Source organism: Egretta garzetta, unplaced genomic scaffold (genome assembly GCF_000687185.1).
Source record: "Egretta garzetta isolate BGI_Z169 unplaced genomic scaffold, ASM68718v1 scaffold792, whole genome shotgun sequence".
Taxonomy (NCBI): Eukaryota; Metazoa; Chordata; class Aves; order Pelecaniformes; family Ardeidae; genus Egretta; species Egretta garzetta.
In genome coordinates this window covers 821704-840123 of record NW_009258950.1, presented here as the reverse complement: position 1 = coordinate 840123, position 18420 = coordinate 821704, and the positions used below count along the sequence as shown (strand labels likewise).

Genomic DNA, 18420 nt, shown 5'->3' with positions numbered 1-18420 from the left:
GGCTTTCTCACTCAGGCTGTCATCTTCCCAGGCCTAGGTCTTTCCTGTTTCAGGGTTCCCCTGAAGACTGAAAATATCTGGATTCTCCTGGACCTGGAAAGATCTCTTCCTCCTTTAGCAGCAGTGTCACTACCGCATCTTTCAACCACTGAACTGCGTATCCCAATCTGACTAGTTAAACAGCACAGCCTCTGAAGTCACAATTTTCAAATTTCAGGTTCTTGTCCCTCTATTTTTATTTTGTTTTTCGTTTGCAGTCTGATGAATATCTCAGATAGGTCTTGGGATAGAAAAATGGGTGCACCTGTAAATGCCACTGTAAACTATGCTCCCCCTGTATTTCAAATTAGTACCTAGCAGAAAATAAATTCAAGACAGCAGAGCAAGACTGCATCCTGCTAACTAAATCGCATGTAAAGTACATTACTGTTGATACAAAAAATATTTTTTTCCTCACTCAGAGTTGTGTGCTACAGAATTAGAAGCCACCTCCCTGTGAGGATATTTTGCAGCTATTTACTGAAAGAAGCCCACTTTATTGTTGAAAGTCTAGCCTCGTACCTACAATGTAATACTGAACTGCAATTTGAAGTGAGGCTTAGTCCCAGGATTAAGGAAGAGGAAATAACAATACTTGCACTTAAAGCATGTAATGACTTTCATTCAAACACCTGAAAGTACTCTCCCAATATTAATTATCACAGTACTAGCCTCCCCCCAACCCTTGCAGGAGAGGATCAGCCCTGCATTCCTTCGGCATCCACATCGCCTGCTTGGGTCTGTAAAGAATGCAGAACAAAGCCAAAAGTGTTGCTCCTCTTTAATTATTATCATAACTCTTAATTGAGAGGAGTGAATTCACCCACACAGGGACTAACTGCCCTTTATAAGATGGCCTTTTTCTATCACTGGCAGAGAAAAAATGTGATATTTTCTTGTAAGGCTACTGCATTACTGGGGCTTGCAGTATAAAGCAGAATTAAACTAAATTACATTAAATAGGTCACACAATTAGTCAGAAATTATAAGAAAACCTAGAAGTCTCGACTACGAATCTTCTGTCCTGGATCACACTTTTAACACACGGGATTTCATTCCCTCTGCACCATCACCTTCCAAGAGGACAGAGAATGGAACCACCTGCCCTGCCGCTATGGCTCAGATTGGTTAGTCCTGAAAAGTGGAGGAATCACATTCAAAACATTGAAGGAAGTAGGCAGTTTGGTGACTATGTTTGCTGTTTACTGTATCGGTATTGGTCTTCTATATGTAATTAAGGTACAAAGATGAGAAAATACCATCAATACGCATCAAATACCTTTCAGGCTTATGTTTGGGCTTGGTTTAAAACCCTTCTGGTCCCAAATCTCTCCACTCTACCCTGTATATAAAGAATACATAGACTTTTTTAATATCTTACTCCTACCCCTCATTGCCCACCAGCTAGACATATGCTAGAGATACCGAGATACTCACATCCGAGTTTACAGAAACAGGTAAAAACCATACATTGGTTTAAGAAACAGAATTGAAAAATGTGTTTCCCTCCCTCATCCAACCTGTTTGCAAGCAAGCTTTAGTGGAGGAGGATGGCCTTGAGCTGAAGGCACAGGGCAGGCTGCCAGGAAATCCAAGTTCTATTCCTGGCTCTTCTACAGATTTCCTTGGGCAAGGCAATTAACCTTGTGGAGTACAGTTTCAATGGAGGTGAGGCCCAGCTTCGCTTTCTGCATTCACAACATTTTCAATGATGAAAACGGAACTGTCAGAGCAAGAACGAGTGCCTGTACTTTTCACCACCTGGTACGTTTTCTCCATCAGGTAGTTGGATGCACAACTGCTGACGACTACGCTAGCAACGAAACCAAGAATTCAAACACCGCAGGTGCCAAAACGCCTCCTGACGCTGCCACGACCAGCCCCAGCGCTCAGTTTCCCTGTATGCAAAATGGGCAGTGAGGCTTATAAAATCAAAACACACAGACAAAGGGAAAATGGATTTTTAAAGTTCTTGAACGTCCATTTATCTGAGATCATAAAAGGGAAACAGCTCAGAATTTCAGTTTACCTTTCACTGCAGACGCTGTATTTTTGCTTTCTGCATTTCTTTTGCCCATTAAAATTTCCTCTTTGGACCTCAAACAGAATAAAATACTTTCCTTTAAGGATTCTGAAATGACAGCTGAAGTCAAAATATTTTTTAGCTGAATTGCGTAGCTTTTAATATCCCTGAACAGAAATGAATGAGAGAATGAGTGAAATAACCTTTTGGCAATATAAATGTATTTTAGAAAAGAAATATCATAGCTAATTTTCCCGTCGTGGTCTACAGGAAGACCTGCACTTTAAATAAACGGTGCCACATCTACTTATACCAACAAGGAACAGGACTCTGAGATTCCTTTCACTGTTTCCTTAGACAAGCTTCCAGAGAAATGAAGACGCATGCCTCTCTGAACACAGGTGAGACGGAGCATATTTTTAGTGAATTTTTATGCACTTGGTACAAGCATATAAGATGTTTTTTCCCTTTCCAAAATGTTGAGTTGAAAAAAAAAGACAAAAATTGGCAAAAAAAGAGCATTAAGTGTCTTGTTAGTCATAGGAGAAAAGTTCAATAATCACTGCTTTTGTCAAAATTTTCAGGTTTTGAGAGATGATTTCTTTAACAGATCATCTTGATCTGGAAATTAAATATATAGGTATAAACTTTTCAAGGCTTTCAATTCATGTCCTTCATCCACTTTTTAAGTTTAGGAATTCTGAAGGAGAGAGGTCAATAGTCTGTTTCTCATAATTATAAAAGCCTCTTCAAGCTCTTTAGACAACTGAAACGATGGCCCCTCCCAGGTGACAGTCTTGCCCACACAGATGTAAAACATGTTCAGGAAAGTATTTTAAATTACCATTTTACAAAATAATACCTATGACCTTCACAAAGAAAGTAAGGTAGTTTGGAAGATTAAAATAACAGCAACATGTGCCAATTTTCATTATGTGCTTCACATGAAGCAGTAACACCACAGATATTGCAGTCAAACTTTGGAAAGACGCAAAGTAACTAAAATGACATTATTCTTCCAAGTACAAGAAACTGAATTTTATCTGTGCTATCTTCTATAATTACATAAATAGCAACTTCCTTTTTCATTCATCATCCAATACATGTGCTTTAAGTTCTACCTCAATCATGGTTTGCTCCAAATGGACCATGAAGTAATTCATTCAAACAAATACATGTTCTCGTAGCAATGGAATCTCTAGCCTAGCTTAGGGATGCACTCGTAAGCATCAAAGGGGGGGATCTCTCACACATAGCTTTTGCTATCTGAAAGTCACATATCTGTCTTATTTTATCATGTAGGTTGTCTTTCCCAATGTCAAAAGACTGCTATCTCCAGATGAGAATTCACCACACCTATAACAAAGCCTTGTTTAGTGCAGGATGGACTATGATCTCGGCACATCCTTCTCTCTCAGCCACCTACTGAAGAAGCCTGGGTGACTTTAAGCACCTCCTAGACTGTAACTTCATATGAGACAAAAATGACTGCACTGAATGAGAAATAAGCAAAATTAAACAGATTCACATCACAGAGCATGGCACTACCAGACAGAAACTTCCACTTAGATAATGGTTTGCGAAGACTCATTATGGGCAAGAAATAGTCTCAAAACATTGATGGGTCTTCTGAGGCAACGGGGTTCTCTTGAGATGTATTTCTTCAACATTCAGAACCTCATTTTCAAAATCTTGCAAGTGAATGGCCATGAGGAGTCCTGGCCCTGACACAGGCCTTCTGGAACTGCTGGTATAGAAACATCTCACAAATTCCATGTTTCAGGTTTGGTATCTCAGCTATGTCAAAACTGCAGTGGGAAATAATCTGAAGAAAAAGTTATTAGAAAAAAGCATTTTCGTAATGATTTTTTAAACATGGTTTGGCACTGCTTAAATTGACTTTCAGTATAAAGTGCTCTCATTAAAAAGGGGAAAACCTGAGCTTCAGAAGTACTATAATGTCTAGCTAATCATGATTGGATCAGATAAAGTTCCTGCTTAAGGAAATTAAGTTCATTTCTGATTATTTTTTCTCATCTACCAACCTGAAATGTGCCATCTAGACTATCTAGCAGAAAACAAAATTCTTGAAAGAGAGAGTTTTCTGACCAAGTCACAGTTGTTACTTGGGCATCACTGATGAGAAGGGCAAGCGGATGCTTCAGATGCACCCTGAAGTCACTGACTCTCTTCCACCATTATAATCATGCAGCTTCCAGAACTGCATCTTTCCATCCTTTAGAACAGTTTCATGGCATGGCATCAGCCATCTCTCCTCCCCACCAAAGTCCTGCTCAAAGCTGTAAAAAGCTCTGGGCTCTTCCTTGGGATTTTTGAGCAATTTTGCCATGCGGTGAACCTGTGGTTCAGGTTAAATAATGTGGGGGTGAAATCGGACAACGCCAAAAACTTCTATCTAAAGACACAACAAAACCAATGGAAATAAAACCCAAATCTCTTTTAAGCATCAACTTCAGAACTGGGTTTCAGGTTTCCCCATTAAACTGACGCCTGGGAGCACTAGAAGTCCGAGAAATTTCCAGGGGTCTTCAATGAAGTTCTTTGGAACAAACAGCAGAAAAATTGATTATTCAGTCCCCTGCTCTACTCGTAACTCTTCAGTTCCCTCCTTTCAGTCAACTTCTAGACATACACAAATTAAAAAGATAAAATAAAATAAAAAAGCTTGAACTGTGAGCTCTTTACACAGGGTTACGTGTTGCTGATTCCATGAGCAGCAGCAGCAGGTCTCAGTGGCAACAACCTGGCACCGATGAAGTCAATGACAAACCTTCCACTGAATTCTGGGAATGTGAATGTCCACAGCTATGAATTTGACTTTATGCCTATGCTACATAAAATAATTCTGCTAATAAAGACTAGGGAGCTTCATCTGCCCTTTTCAAGCATCAAAGGCTATGTCTACAATACATAGACAGTGCTGAAGACCTAAAGCCCACACCAAGCACCTTTCAAGAGGTTTTTATTTCACTCTAGCCTAGTCCTATGGTTGAATGCCTACCGGATTACGCTTCTGCAGGACACCTTCCAGTTTTGCTTCATTTCAAAGGAATCCAGCCCATGAGCTCTGGGACTGCTGCAGAATGCATACAGTACGTGGGGACAATTAGGAGATGCATTTCCAAAGCACACTCCTGATTTGACCTAACATGTTAATGTAGATGCATCCAAAGAGCTTAGAACATGTTCCTGCATTAAACCCTCTAAAATTAAGGAGTACCAAGGTCATGAAGGGCTTTACCTCTCTCTCAGTTAATAGGACGCACAGCCTTCAATGTGCTTCACGCAAGCGCAGCAACCTGCAGTGAGGATGTGTTTTACAACAGCAGGCAATGTGTTTCTGATTCCAAATATGTTCATTTCCCACCTGCTTGACTTTGTTATCTTCAGGACTTTTTATTCAATTAGCTCTCCACATGTAGAAAGCTGTTCTGTGTAGCTGAATTTTTTATTTTCAGAAGACTGTGTCAATCTTTACTGTCCGTTGTACTGAGAAGGATCTTCTTTTCCTCGACAACTTTGCAAAGTACACATTATTGCATTAAAAAGACCATTGGATGTCTCAGATGCTTGTGATAAACTGGGCTCCTTGCCCTCTTCACTTGGGCTCTCCCTCCCCCTTCCCAGTTTTATACTAGTCAAAAAGATTTACTTCTCTTCTACAAAATAATATATAAATAAATACATTGTGAGTCACAAACATTAAATCCTTAATTTGAACCGGCAGAAAGACCAGCTACCGGAATTCTACCGTGGTCTGTTAGCCCGTATGTCTCTGCCTGCGCATATTGAAGGAAACAGCAGAAATAATACTTTACAATTTGATGAACAACATATGACACAGAACCTCTAGACTCACAAAAAAGGGTTACAAACTTAGGAAAATACCTGCCATATAGAATTGTGCCCTCTCCAAGAAAAAAAAACCCTAGGCACGCCTTACTTTCACTGATACAGAACTGTCATCATTAAGGCTTGATATATAAATAAATTGGATTGAAGAAGAAAATAATCACTAAAGACTTAACTGACGTTTGGGTAATAAAAAGGGACATTTTCTGAGTACATCTTGGATGTCAAAACAGAAAGGATGATACCGTGCCATCTGCTTTTAGGCAGAATCCTCCATTGACTTCAACTGTAAGCTTTACTTACAGTTGGCACCATAATGGCTTATAATAATTTAACCACATTTCTTTCTGTAGCAAAATACAACAACACTCTCCATTTCATCATGCACGGAGGAGGAACCCATGAACCTAATTTAAACTGGAAAGAGAGAAGAAAGAGAGGGGAAAAAAAGGCATATTTGATTCTCACAGTCTATAGAATTAGCTCAGTGCAAGCTGGGGATAGGAACGTTACCTCTGAAAATCACCACAACCAAGCGTATCGTCAGAGTAAGCAAATAAAGACTGCGCTTTCAACAGGCACAACAGCAAAGTAATAGAGTTTGAAAATATGCCTTAGTTTCAAAAAAATGAGTGAAAGTGTCGTAAGTATCAGTGTCACACTAAAGTAATGCATATGCCTATTAGATAACCAGTGATTCCCATTTCTGCAAATCAGATTCTTCACCCAACAAACAGCCCCTACTAAACTTAATGCTCCACCAGTACTGCCTATTCTTTCTTCCCCATAATGATGCAAAAATAAAAGGGAAACATTCTAGCCTAAAAGATGCCACAAGCGTTATATTTAGCCTTTTCACTGAAAACTCACCTTAGTTTCAGACTATGAGTGCTTGGGAGAGAAAATCTTTTTAACATTTCAGACTGCTGCGTTTTCCCTTTTCGCAGAGCTCTTCAACCATCCCTATTCAACAGTCACACGTTCCTAATTCAGGGGGGATGGCCTGCCTGTTTAAATCATTCTCATAAACCAGCTATTTCTGCTGCTTCCCCTGGGATTGCACCCAAGGTGAGGATCAAGCAAGCAACGCTCAGCATCCACATGTGCGCGGTCCGAGCCGGACAGGAGGAAGCAGACAGTAACCGATCCATGTTTTACTGCACTTGGCATTCGCCTTCCGCAAGCTGCCTTTGAGAAGATCTCCAGCACGGGTACGTTTGGATAAACCACCTTTTCCTAACGCCAATGAGCCCCTTCACATCCCTGAAACCTGCCTGACTTAGAAACTACAGGCATGAGCAATACATCTAGTATGTAATGGTCTTCTTTCTCCAAAGAAATATCCCGGGATACTTCATTGCTGCACAACGCTACAGAACTAGTTCTTAATGACTGTTAAAGCCACCTCTCCTGCGCTTAGCTGCTGGTACTCTGGAGAACCTCAGCTGTGGTTTTAAGTACCTTCTGGTGCCGTCTGGGCTTCTGCAAGCGTATACTTTTACAGCTGTCTTAACATCTACGCAAAAGAACTGAACAAAACGAGGGGAAAAAACGACGGGACTGCAGCGAGGAAAGAGAAGGCAGAGTAAAATAAGGGAGCACAACTGAGATGAGGAGGGACGGATTTGAAAAAGAAGTTTAATGAAAAAGGTTGACCAAATAAAGGGAAAGGGAAGTCAGAAATGTTAACTTGTGATGGAGTACGCGGCCACACCTTCATATCTTCTAATACCCCCTCGTGTTTCCCAAGTGACATCCCTATCACTTTCCTTTTGAAAGCCCACGCGCAAGTGAAAGACGCGGAGGAGAGGTGCACAAGGCAGACTCTCATTAGCTGTAAACAGAACACAGAATTTCAAGTGTCTGAGACTGAAATCTTTCCACGGCCAAAGAATCACAACACGTGTGCCTGACAGCCACATCTACAGAGTAAACGGCCGGGGAAAGAGGAAACTTTTAATGAAACATATTACCAGTCACTACAATTATATGAGGCATGAAGATGGCCCAGAATGGAAAAACTAAATTCTAAGTGCAAGTATCCTGCTGTTCATTTTTGCTCTCTCACTGGATTTAAGGAAAATATGCCGTGTTTCCAGGCAATGTAGGACAAAGACATTTTGGTTTTTAAACTTTATCTTGTGCACACTACATCTGAATGTTATCATCTCTCTTAATCACCTTCTGATGTCTGATAGTGCCCCTTTAACCTTCGTTACTCAATTACTGAACAAGTTATCTCATTGTTACTCTCTTTTGAAGGAAGAGTTGTGCCTCTTTTCATGCTGATAAGAGACACATAAATATTCACTCCCAGCAAACATTTAATAGTAAAGTGTCTTGAGCAAACTACCAGAGTCTAAAGGTAGGAAGCTGTGGTTAACTTCTCTGCTATCTTAACCCTTTAGTCAATCCACCAGAACAAACAGACACAGAAGATGGATGTTCTTTTTTACAAACAAAGCAGAAATAATTGTTCTCTAAAAGAATGGACTTTATAACATGCTTTATAACACAGCAAATAAATCAAATGATTGGAAGTGAAATACTTACCCATTTTCTGGGCCGGCCTCTGGGTCGCTTTTCACCAGTGGCTTCTGCTTTCTGTAAAGGGAAAAGAAACACAACGTATTTTATACCTCAGCATTATTTAACAGCCTCAGTAACTAGGAACTCCTTTCCTGTAACATTATTCATATCTCTTGGGTGGCACACCAACCCCCCCTGCCACTCTGCGGGTTTTCTGGTGGAATGTCTGTATGTTTGTGTTTCTGACGTTTCCTAGCCAGTGTGGCCAGGGGATGCCTCCCCTGCGCCCAAGGGTGCCCCAACCCTGATCTACACTGTGTCCAGGGGCAGAGGAGCATGCCCAGGGCTGCCCAGGGACGTGGTCGAGTCCCCATCCCTGAAAGTATTTAAAAAACGTGTGGACGTCGTGCTTAGGGCCATGGTTTAGTGGTGGAGTGGCAGTGTTAGGTTATTGGTTGGACTTGATGATCTTAAAGGTCTTTTCCAATCTAAATGATTCTATGATTCTGTCCACCCACCCCCAGCTGCTTGGTGCCCACCCTACAGCCCGGGGTGCCCCGGCCCTGGCCAGCCACAGGGCATGCAGGCTGCAGATGGGGCGCAGAGCAGCTTGGGAACCCGAAAACCCCCAATAACATCAAATCGTGTCTTTCACAGGGCGTCAGGAATTACCTGTAGACACTAAATGAAAAATACAGACTGTTCCAAGCCTGAACAAAGCAGTTTATAGCAGCCACAATTTCTTCTTTTAGTCTCATGATGCTCATGCATGAAATGGGTTCGGACAGACTATCACCATGAACGTGTGCGTGTTCATATTGGGAGATAACTTCTCTACTTCATGTGAAGTTTTCCAGGTAAAAACGCATCCTTAAGCTGCAAGCAAACCTTTCACTGATCCAAAACACACCTTCCCTTTTCAGGTTTAAGGAAACAGCATGGAAGGTGCCCTAGAAGCGACGGCTATATTTATGTAAGCCCAGCAGTTGGTCCTGGAGCTCAGCTTAAAGGAAATATGGGTTCTCTTAACAGACTCTTCCATTAATTCACTGCATGACACTGTGAATACTACTACTTAGGCGCTACACTAAAATACTAACAGGCTTTAACATCAAAATTGCCAGCTTATTTTCTTAAGATAGGCTCTGCCCATCCACACACCTCATCAGGTAAATAATCCTGTCCCACTGAGGGTGATGAGGATTTTGCCACCAGCTTTAGTGAGAGCTGGGCTGTCGCCGCACACAAGATCCCCGAGAATGAAGACTTCTAGTACACATTCAGTAAATGTGCTTCCACATCTCCCCAAACTGCTTTTTTTCCAGTTAACTGTATGTGTATTTGATTTGCCCTGAGAAATCAACTGTGTCATCAAATAAATCACTTGCTGGTCAATCTCTGTAACATATACTGTAACCTAATGCTGTGTAAAGCGGATCCCTCCAGAAGAGAACTCGAGCTGAGGAAGTAGTGGAGGAATCTCTACCAAAAAAAACCTGCCCTGAAAGTTAAATGCAATTACTTTGAAATAAGTATCTCACGAAGAAGAAAGCTGTGAAAAATAAAATTCACACTCCTAAAGGGCAAAATTATCACTCAGACTTGTTAAAAGAGTAAACTTGCTCTTTAATCGTTTATACCCGTGTTACATGTAAGGTGAAACCCTCTTATGAGAATACTTGTTAAAGTGCATTTACTATACACTGTAGCTGTCTATTTCAGAGTTTTGTTTCCTTTTAAAGGGTCCTTTCTTTATGCCTTACAACCTGAAGGGTCCAAAAAAAGGTGTGGTTTAGTCTGGACAAGCTGTAGCCCCCTGTGCTTAGGTTTATTTCACAAAACACTGGGCATAAAACTTAAAAAGAAAATATTGGTTAAAATTGTTCTTATCAAATCAACACTTGACATGTTATCAAAGCACAAATACCATTTATTTTCTTCTGTATTTTACCACATCTGAAAGAAAGACCCTTTTCCAAAACTCTATGAAAAAAAGAAAAAAAATTAACTTTTTGGAAACGAAAACTACTTTGGTCTCATAATTAAAAGTTCCTACAAACCTGACACAAATTGTAAGTTTAACTACAGCGTATAATCTAGTTTGATGGGAAGGAGAACATGAGAGATTTCTTTGAATAACTAATCCTTGCTTCCTGCCATAAACTGTCACGCAGCGTGGCCGCTTGCCATGAACAATGCTGCGCTTTGCCCCCGAGGAAAGCCCATGTCAGAAGTGGCTGCTGTTCCTGCTTTCCACCTCACGTTAGAAGAAAAACATTTCCCTAGTTCTTATCAAAACCAAATCTTTCCCAGAGGTGAGCTGAGCAAACAGTGGGGCATACCAGAGATGATGTTTTGGTACGGAGCGATTCTGTAAGTAAATAGGAAGGTTTCCACAGACTAAACTGCAGAAAATGAACAACAAGAACCTCCAAAGTGGAGGTTTGTATCTCCATTCCAAGGGAAGAGAAAAACAAAACACTGCTGGAACAACCAAAAGGAGTAGTGGCCGTGGCACTTTAAGCACTTGAAGAAAGGTTTTATTGTGTATCAGACAAATAATTCAACGTTTCTCCATATAATTTTCAAGTAATTAATAAGAAAAGGAACACTAAGTGCCAAAGCATTGCGTTTCCTCTGAAACAGGTATTTGCATAACCAGAAACACGCCAGTCCTTGGCTCTTTGCTTTAATTGAGGTGTTGCCTCTGAAGCGAGGAACAAATCCCGAGATAGCCCCAAGCCACCCAAGAGGTGACCGGGATCCTCATCCGGGCAGCAAGACGCCCGTGTTCCCAGCCACCCTGCACACCGCAGTCGCTACCTGCGTAGTCGGGAGGGAAGCTGCCACCTTCATCCTCTAAAGTGCTTTTTGCAGTGGAGATGCGTTTGGTCAGGGTTTTCTTAACATTTGGTGCTACACTAAGAGGCGCGATCTTGCTCTATACAGCTAAGACATGAAGTCACCAAATTTAAAGGAGGGTCAGGTATGTTATCCAACACAAGCTTCTGATACTTCATGAAAAATGATGAGATTTCTTATAATCAGTAATATGAATATATCATTTTTGCCATGTCACATTTTAGGAACGGAACTAGACTTACTCGCCTTTAAGTGCATGATCTATACGGGAAATGTTTGGGATTTTTTTTTTTTTGACCCAGGTGAGAAAGATGGCCATTGCAGTCATTGCTGACTGGAAGAGAGCTAACAGTCCCCAGGCAGATCTGCGATTCACCGAAGCCCTGTCCCACAGGGCCATCAAACCCTGCTTCCAAACAGCTGCTGTCAGCAACCAGAGGACTTGACTGCCCATCATCTCTGCCTCCTCGTTGCATAAATGTGCTGTGCCCCGCCAGAAACTGAGGCTGTACTACTGAGAGCAATGAACAAGACAAGTATAAATAATTGAACGGCTATAAAGTGTTCTTTGGGCATCTATCTGTTGTCAAGGAAGATCTCAAATGCAACAGAACCCAAATTTGGAGAACTCTATGCACTTTGCAGAGTGATCTGCTGGAGACCTCAGATAAAATGTGCCAGAGCTGTAAGAGAGGCGAAATACCCGAGAGTTCTCGGGAGGAAGATCACTGTTGTCAATCCATGTCAAAAGACCTTGCCCAGGAATGTGTCCCTCTCCTAAAAAAAAGTTATTTTGTTAAAAAAATCCTCTTAAAAGAAAACTCGGGCATTGGCTGGATACAAAAATATCGCACTTCCCATGTCCTGTTTTACCCATTTTAATTCTAAACAGGAGTCAGTCTTCTCCTGCTTCTCCCATCTTGCTCAAAAAGCCTGATTTTGAGATCTCTAATTTTTTCGGTACAATAACCACGCTACGATCACTTGATAAATCCGATCTTGTTTTCCCTTTAAGCCTGTAATGACTGGTGTTGGTGAGAATGAATGAAGCATGGAGAAGCCAAATAGATTTTCATGAACCAATTTAGGGCAGAGTCCTGGTCACATGCGCTTTTTTTTTCCTTACCTTTGGACTGCTTAACTCAGGGACATGCCTTTCTACATACCAAACTCTGGCCATGTAATGCAGAGACAGTAGTTAAGGGTAGTCACACACAGTACCACAAGTTCTGCTTTCCAGAGGATGATATTTCAGGATCTGGAGGTATTTTCAGGGAATTTCACTACATCAGTAACTACAACAAAACTCAAAATACTTTAAGTGAAGGAGAATTTTACTAAAGAGTGTTTACTTTTGGATATTCCTGAGATATCCCTTGACATTCTCTTCCGAGACAAACATATAGTAGCTACTACTCCTGCTTTTTTTAACCTCACAATTGCGTTTCCTCCTTCCAAACAGGAGAGCATTTATGCGTATACAGTATTTTTGTCAAGCCCAACTACAGGAGCTAAACAAAGAAAACCCCTTGAATGCTTAAGGGAAATGCGATGGGCTGGAAGCACAGCTCAGCCTCACAAATAAAACTCAACCACAGAACACCCAGGAAACTAAAAAACAACATCCCTACGAGGATCTTCCCACAAAACTAGTTGTCCTTTAGGGGGGGGAAAAAAAAAAAAAAAAAAATCTTCACTTTTTTGCTAATTTTTTACGAATATTTTAAATGAATAACAGAGTGACTTGTTTAAAGACGCAGACTTCAACAACAGCCTAATTGTGGGGACTCAAGTACAAGGTGATTAAGAGCCTTTTTGTGTCTACCTTTTCTCATCTGCTAACATGTTGTGTTTCTTCTGCTCCCAAAAATGAACTACTCGAGAAATGGTTTGGTTTTCCATAAAATGCAGTTTACCTTTTGTGTTCCCTTTATAACAAGTTAGGCATGTGTGATATGCAAGGCTTTTAAAAAAATGCGTATTACCTAAAATTAAGAGTAATTGCCACATTATTAGCTGTCCAATTGGTCTTGCAACATTCTGTATGCATTGTCAAGTTTCACATTGCTAATTTCCTAACAAGCACAGTTTGTTTTCAGATGCCCCAAGGCCAGTTTACTAAGACCAAACACAAGCTCTGAAAGCTCAAAAAAAAAAAAAAAATGAGACAGTAGTTAAGGGTAGTCACACACAGTACCACAAGTTCTGCTTTCCAGAGGATGATATTTCAGGATCTGGAGGTATTTTCAGGGAATTTCACTACATCAGTAACTACAACAAAACTCAAAATACTTTAAGTGAAGGAGAATTTTACTAAAGAGTGTTTACTTTTGGATATTCCTGAGATATCCCTTGACATTCTCTTCCGAGACAAACATATAGTAGCTACTACTCCTGCTTTTTTTAACCTCACAATTGCGTTTCCTCCTTCCAAACAGGAGAGCATTTATGCGTATACAGTATTTTTGTCAAGCCCAACTACAGGAGCTAAACAAAGAAAACCCCTTGAATGCTTAAGGGAAATGCGATGGGCTGGAAGCACAGCTCAGCCTCACAAATAAAACTCAACCACAGAACACCCAGGAAACTAAAAAACAACATCCCTACGAGGATCTTCCCACAAAACTAGTTGTCCTTTAGGGGGGGGGAAAAAAAAAAAAAAAAATCTTCACTTTTTTGCTAATTTTTTACGAATATTTTAAATGAATAACAGAGGGACTTGTTTAAAGACGCAGACTTCAACAACAGCCTAATTGTGGGGACTCAAGTACAAGGTGATTAAGAGCCTTTTTGTGTCTACCTTTTCTCATCTGCTAACATGTTGTGTTTCTTCTGCTCCCAAAAATGAACTACTCGAGAAATGGTTTGGTTTTCCATAAAATGCAGTTTACCTTTTGTGTTCCCTTTATAACAAGTTAGGCATGTGTGATATGCAAGGCTTTTAAAAAAATGCGTATTACCTAAAATTAAGAGTAATTGCCACATTATTAGCTGTCCAATTGGTCTTGCAACATTCTGTATGCATTGTCAAGTTTCACATTGCTAATTTCCTAACAAGCACAGTTTGTTTTCAGATGCCCCAAGGCCAGTTTACTAAGACCAAACACAAGCTCTGAAAGCTCAAAAAAAAAAAAAAAATAAAAAAAAAAAATCCCATGAACCAATAAATTTTAAATACAAAACACAACCATGATTCCAGGGTAAATTGTCCCTCGACTGATTTCAGGGTATTTCCTTTTTGAAGTATAACAAAACAAAGCCCCAGTTCTGGGGTATTTTTAACTCGCTGCCACTTTGTGCAATACATTTTTAATTGTGATGTGTAATGGTTTGCAAGAGAACACCCAATCAATTAATCATGAGTGCCTTCTCATGGCTGCTCGGTGGGTTCTCCTGGCCGACGTTTATCTTACGTGTTGTGAACACTCTAATACATTTCAATGAGCTCCCTTTGAAAAATACAGGCCACACACTATTCTTTAGAAATTCCAGCAATTTCCAGTTGCGTGTATAGTACCCAGGTTCACATGTAGAGGGGCTTCAGCTCAGTCAGCCAGCTCTCTTGCTGAGAGTTGAGACAGGCTGCAGAAAGCCTTAAATAAATATAGGCATGCATATGTATGGGTAAATATGTTTACCACAAAATCAAACATATAGCTCGCTCTTTTAAGAGGTGATACCCTCGCCGCCAAATGAAGCTTTCTTAGAGTGCCAAAACCTTTCCATTCATATTACTGGTAGAAAAACTATCAAAATTAATATGACATAAAAAGATACTTTGAGATGCCTGGTGAGAAGGTGAACCATTTTAGAGAGGGTTAATTATCAATTTGGAAAAAGAGCTAAAATATTTATTTGAAAGGTGAGCTCAGTGACTTTCTTCTAGTAAGGCTTTATAAGTGTTTTATGTTTTAGAGGATTTCTCAAACATTTATATATCTTATCTATAAACCTAGAAACATACAAGACTTGTAGTTACATACCCCTCAAAGATTTTTTTTCATGATAAAAAAGACCGGGGGTCTTTGGTCAATTCTTTGTATTATCAACACCCGAAAGGGTTTGCTTTAATTAGAGCAGTAACTTGATGCATTCTGAAAATCAAAACGTTACAATGAAATTGCTCAGTTCGTAAATTAGATTAAAAAAAAACAACTATATGCACCAGAATCATCTGGAAAGCTCTTGACTTGCTATAGCTACATATATATGAATGTTTTTAAGTTATTTTCCATTTATACTGATTTTCAGATCACTCATATAAATGAAATAATGTTAATATTTCTTTTAGCAATATCTTTTTAAAACACATTTCTATGAATTACTTAAAATTTAATCTCATTACAAATATTTCTCCTAGGAAAGCCAACACTCCTAAGAGTAATATTTAAAATATGAAAGCTCACATTTGGACTTGCTAGACTAATAAAAAGCTGCTCTCGCCTTTTTGAAGAGTGAAATTTAAACTATTTTAAAGTGAATCTGAGGAACATTTTTACTATATAAAGAAAAAAAATCAACATTTTAAGCTCACTAGGTCACGGAATGGCTTTGATATATTTTAAATACTTAACCTGTAAAGCATTTTTTACTAATTCATGAACTTATTGACAGAATATACTGCTTTTTTCCAGCTCAGAAAGTAAAAAACAATTTTAAATTTAAAGGGAATTGGAAAACATCCCTGAAATAAATGTTGAAAACACAACGAAACAGACATGAAACCATAGTTACCCCCTAATAATTTAATATTTATCGGTATTTGCTGTAGTAATTTATAATACTGAAAACAATCAAACTTAATATGGTCAGTACCATAGGCATATTGAAAAATGAACCATAATTAGATGAGGCCACAAATACCTTCCACACTCATTTTGTCACAGATCTACTTAAAAGATACGGATACACTTAAGCACTACAGTTCACTACCAGATTTTGTAAGCTTTTGTTTCCAATTTAGTACCTGTAAATTAGTGCTAACTGCTGTGTAACCATCCACATAAACAAAACTCCCGTACTTCTTTTCAAGCCTCTACCCAACTATTTGCCTTCACCAAAAATACTCCATACAGAAAGGTATTCTTTGCCTTGACAGCACAGTTTTCTAAGGCTGAGCTTTCCCCACTTCATATAAAATTAAGTGGCATTTTCACGTTGTGTTTGTGATGCACCAAATGCAATGACTCCACTCAGCTTCCCCCAGAGCTGAATGCATTCAGAACCACCAGAATTCAAGTTTGCTCCCATCAACCAAGCAGAAGCAGTGGTTCAGAGGACTAATAGCACTTCCAGTAAAGGTCTCTTTGAAACTCATTACTAAACAAGATATAGTAGGCTTTTACTGTAACTCACAGTTTACTTTACCATCACATTTTAAAGCCGTACTTTTCAATATATGCACTTATCTCCATTAACACATAATTGGATTTACTTCTAATTAACCTATGTTTGACAAAACACTTAGCTTTAATATACAGATTTGGTCTGTAGTAGTAACGACTGTGAGTGGGCAAGAAATTAATCTTCCTCTTTCAAAAATCTTGATTGAGAAAATAATATCCTTAATATTGATTTCCTTACTAGATGCAGGAGATCTCAGTAAACACATCCAACACATTATGTTATTTCACTAATCTATAGACTACTCAAAAAGCAAGCTGCCCTTACAGGTTCTGTACCTAGGGTCTTCATGCAGCATGTTCATTCTAATCTTAAAAATGCAAAATACATGTTTTATGTAGCTTCCATTATTAAAAGGCTTCCAACCCCTCAGCTCACAGCCTAAATGACCGCATTTTTTGCATTTTAGTTGATGAAAAAAGAGCATTAGGAACTCTCTCTCTTCAATAATCTCACCTTCTGAGCTGCTTTAGAGGGACTCTTGTTTTTGCTTCCTTTGGGTCTTCCTCTTGGTCTTTTAGGAGATGGTTCACCAGCTGGTTCCTAAATACAGGAAAACATGCTATTGTGGCTACAACTAACCCAGAAGGTCAGAAGGATAAACTACAACTGAGAAGTTATTCACAACATATGAATGAACAGTATAAATAATAACACAGTATTTAAAATGCAACATGAAAAATTAAACTCGAGGTAAAGAAAAAAAACACATTTTGCACATTTAAAAGAGTTTAACTTCCCTCATAACTGCATAAAAAGCTTTGAAAAGTTTGCATATTCTAGCATGTAAGTTGGAGCAGAAAACACATTTTTAAAAGATGGCTATGATTTCCCTCATGTAAGAAGGGTTATTCAAAAAAACTATGCAGTTACCCATTTAATTTCAATTGCATTTCATTAGAGCAAGATACAATTATCATATGCAGTTTCTAGCACAAACTTTTTTTGGGGAAAAAAAAAATCAACCACTGGAAAACTGGAAAGTAAGCTTAGACTATTTTCTCTTTCAAGGGCAGAAATATTTGGGGGGGGGTTTTGTCTGTTGTTCTGATCGACATTATATTCACACCTATTCTAAACATAACTTATTTGTATTAAAATGCAAATGTAAAAGTTTCTTCAGATGGAGCACTAGCAAGCTAAGAAACCTCGATGAAAGAAAACAGCCGAAACAAAAACCCAACTCTGAAATGACTCGACAGGAACACTGATTTTACTTTAGCAATTTGCTTAACTAGCTCCTCTGCCTGACAGTAAATAACCAGTCCTTAAAAAATGGGTATGAATTACTAAGAGTTCAGATTCCAAATATTTATTCAGTGAATCATAAATACTATAAAACTCTCCTAGCCTTAAAATATTACACATTTCATTGAGATTATAGGATGTGGTAAAACTAATTAAATGCAGTTTGTTAGCTTAAACCAGCTTAAAACCCTTCAGCTTTTTAATTCCCGGGGAGGTTAAGGGGAGGCAGGCGAGGGGACTCCCTGCCCGCTCCAGCTCTCAGGGGCGAGCCTCGCAGGCGCTGCACAGCTGGGATGGACACGTTTAAGAGGACGCACTTTTCTTTCTGTTCCATACATCCAAACGCTATAGGGGAAGGGGGCGGGGGGGGAGGAAAAGAAAAAGAGGAAAAGAAAAAAAAAAAAGGAATCCCTGGTGCCAGCTTGCAGGGGCGCGGGCCGCCG

General features: G+C 39.5%; 1 protein-coding gene across 1 annotated transcript in view; it reads right to left on the bottom strand.

The window, feature by feature from the left end:
* Positions 1 to 6256: 6256 nt before the first annotated feature.
* HMGA2 (high mobility group AT-hook 2) overlaps positions 6257 to 18420 on the bottom strand; it is a 13544-nt gene continuing 1380 nt past the window's right edge. The window contains exons 2-4 of the mRNA XM_009634309.2: positions 17186 to 17272; positions 8489 to 8539; positions 6257 to 6352 (exon numbers count right to left, since the gene is read on the bottom strand). Of these exons, the coding sequence (XP_009632604.2) occupies positions 6257 to 6352; positions 8489 to 8539; positions 17186 to 17272 (234 nt within the window). The remainder of the gene's footprint in view (positions 6353 to 8488; positions 8540 to 17185; positions 17273 to 18420) is intronic.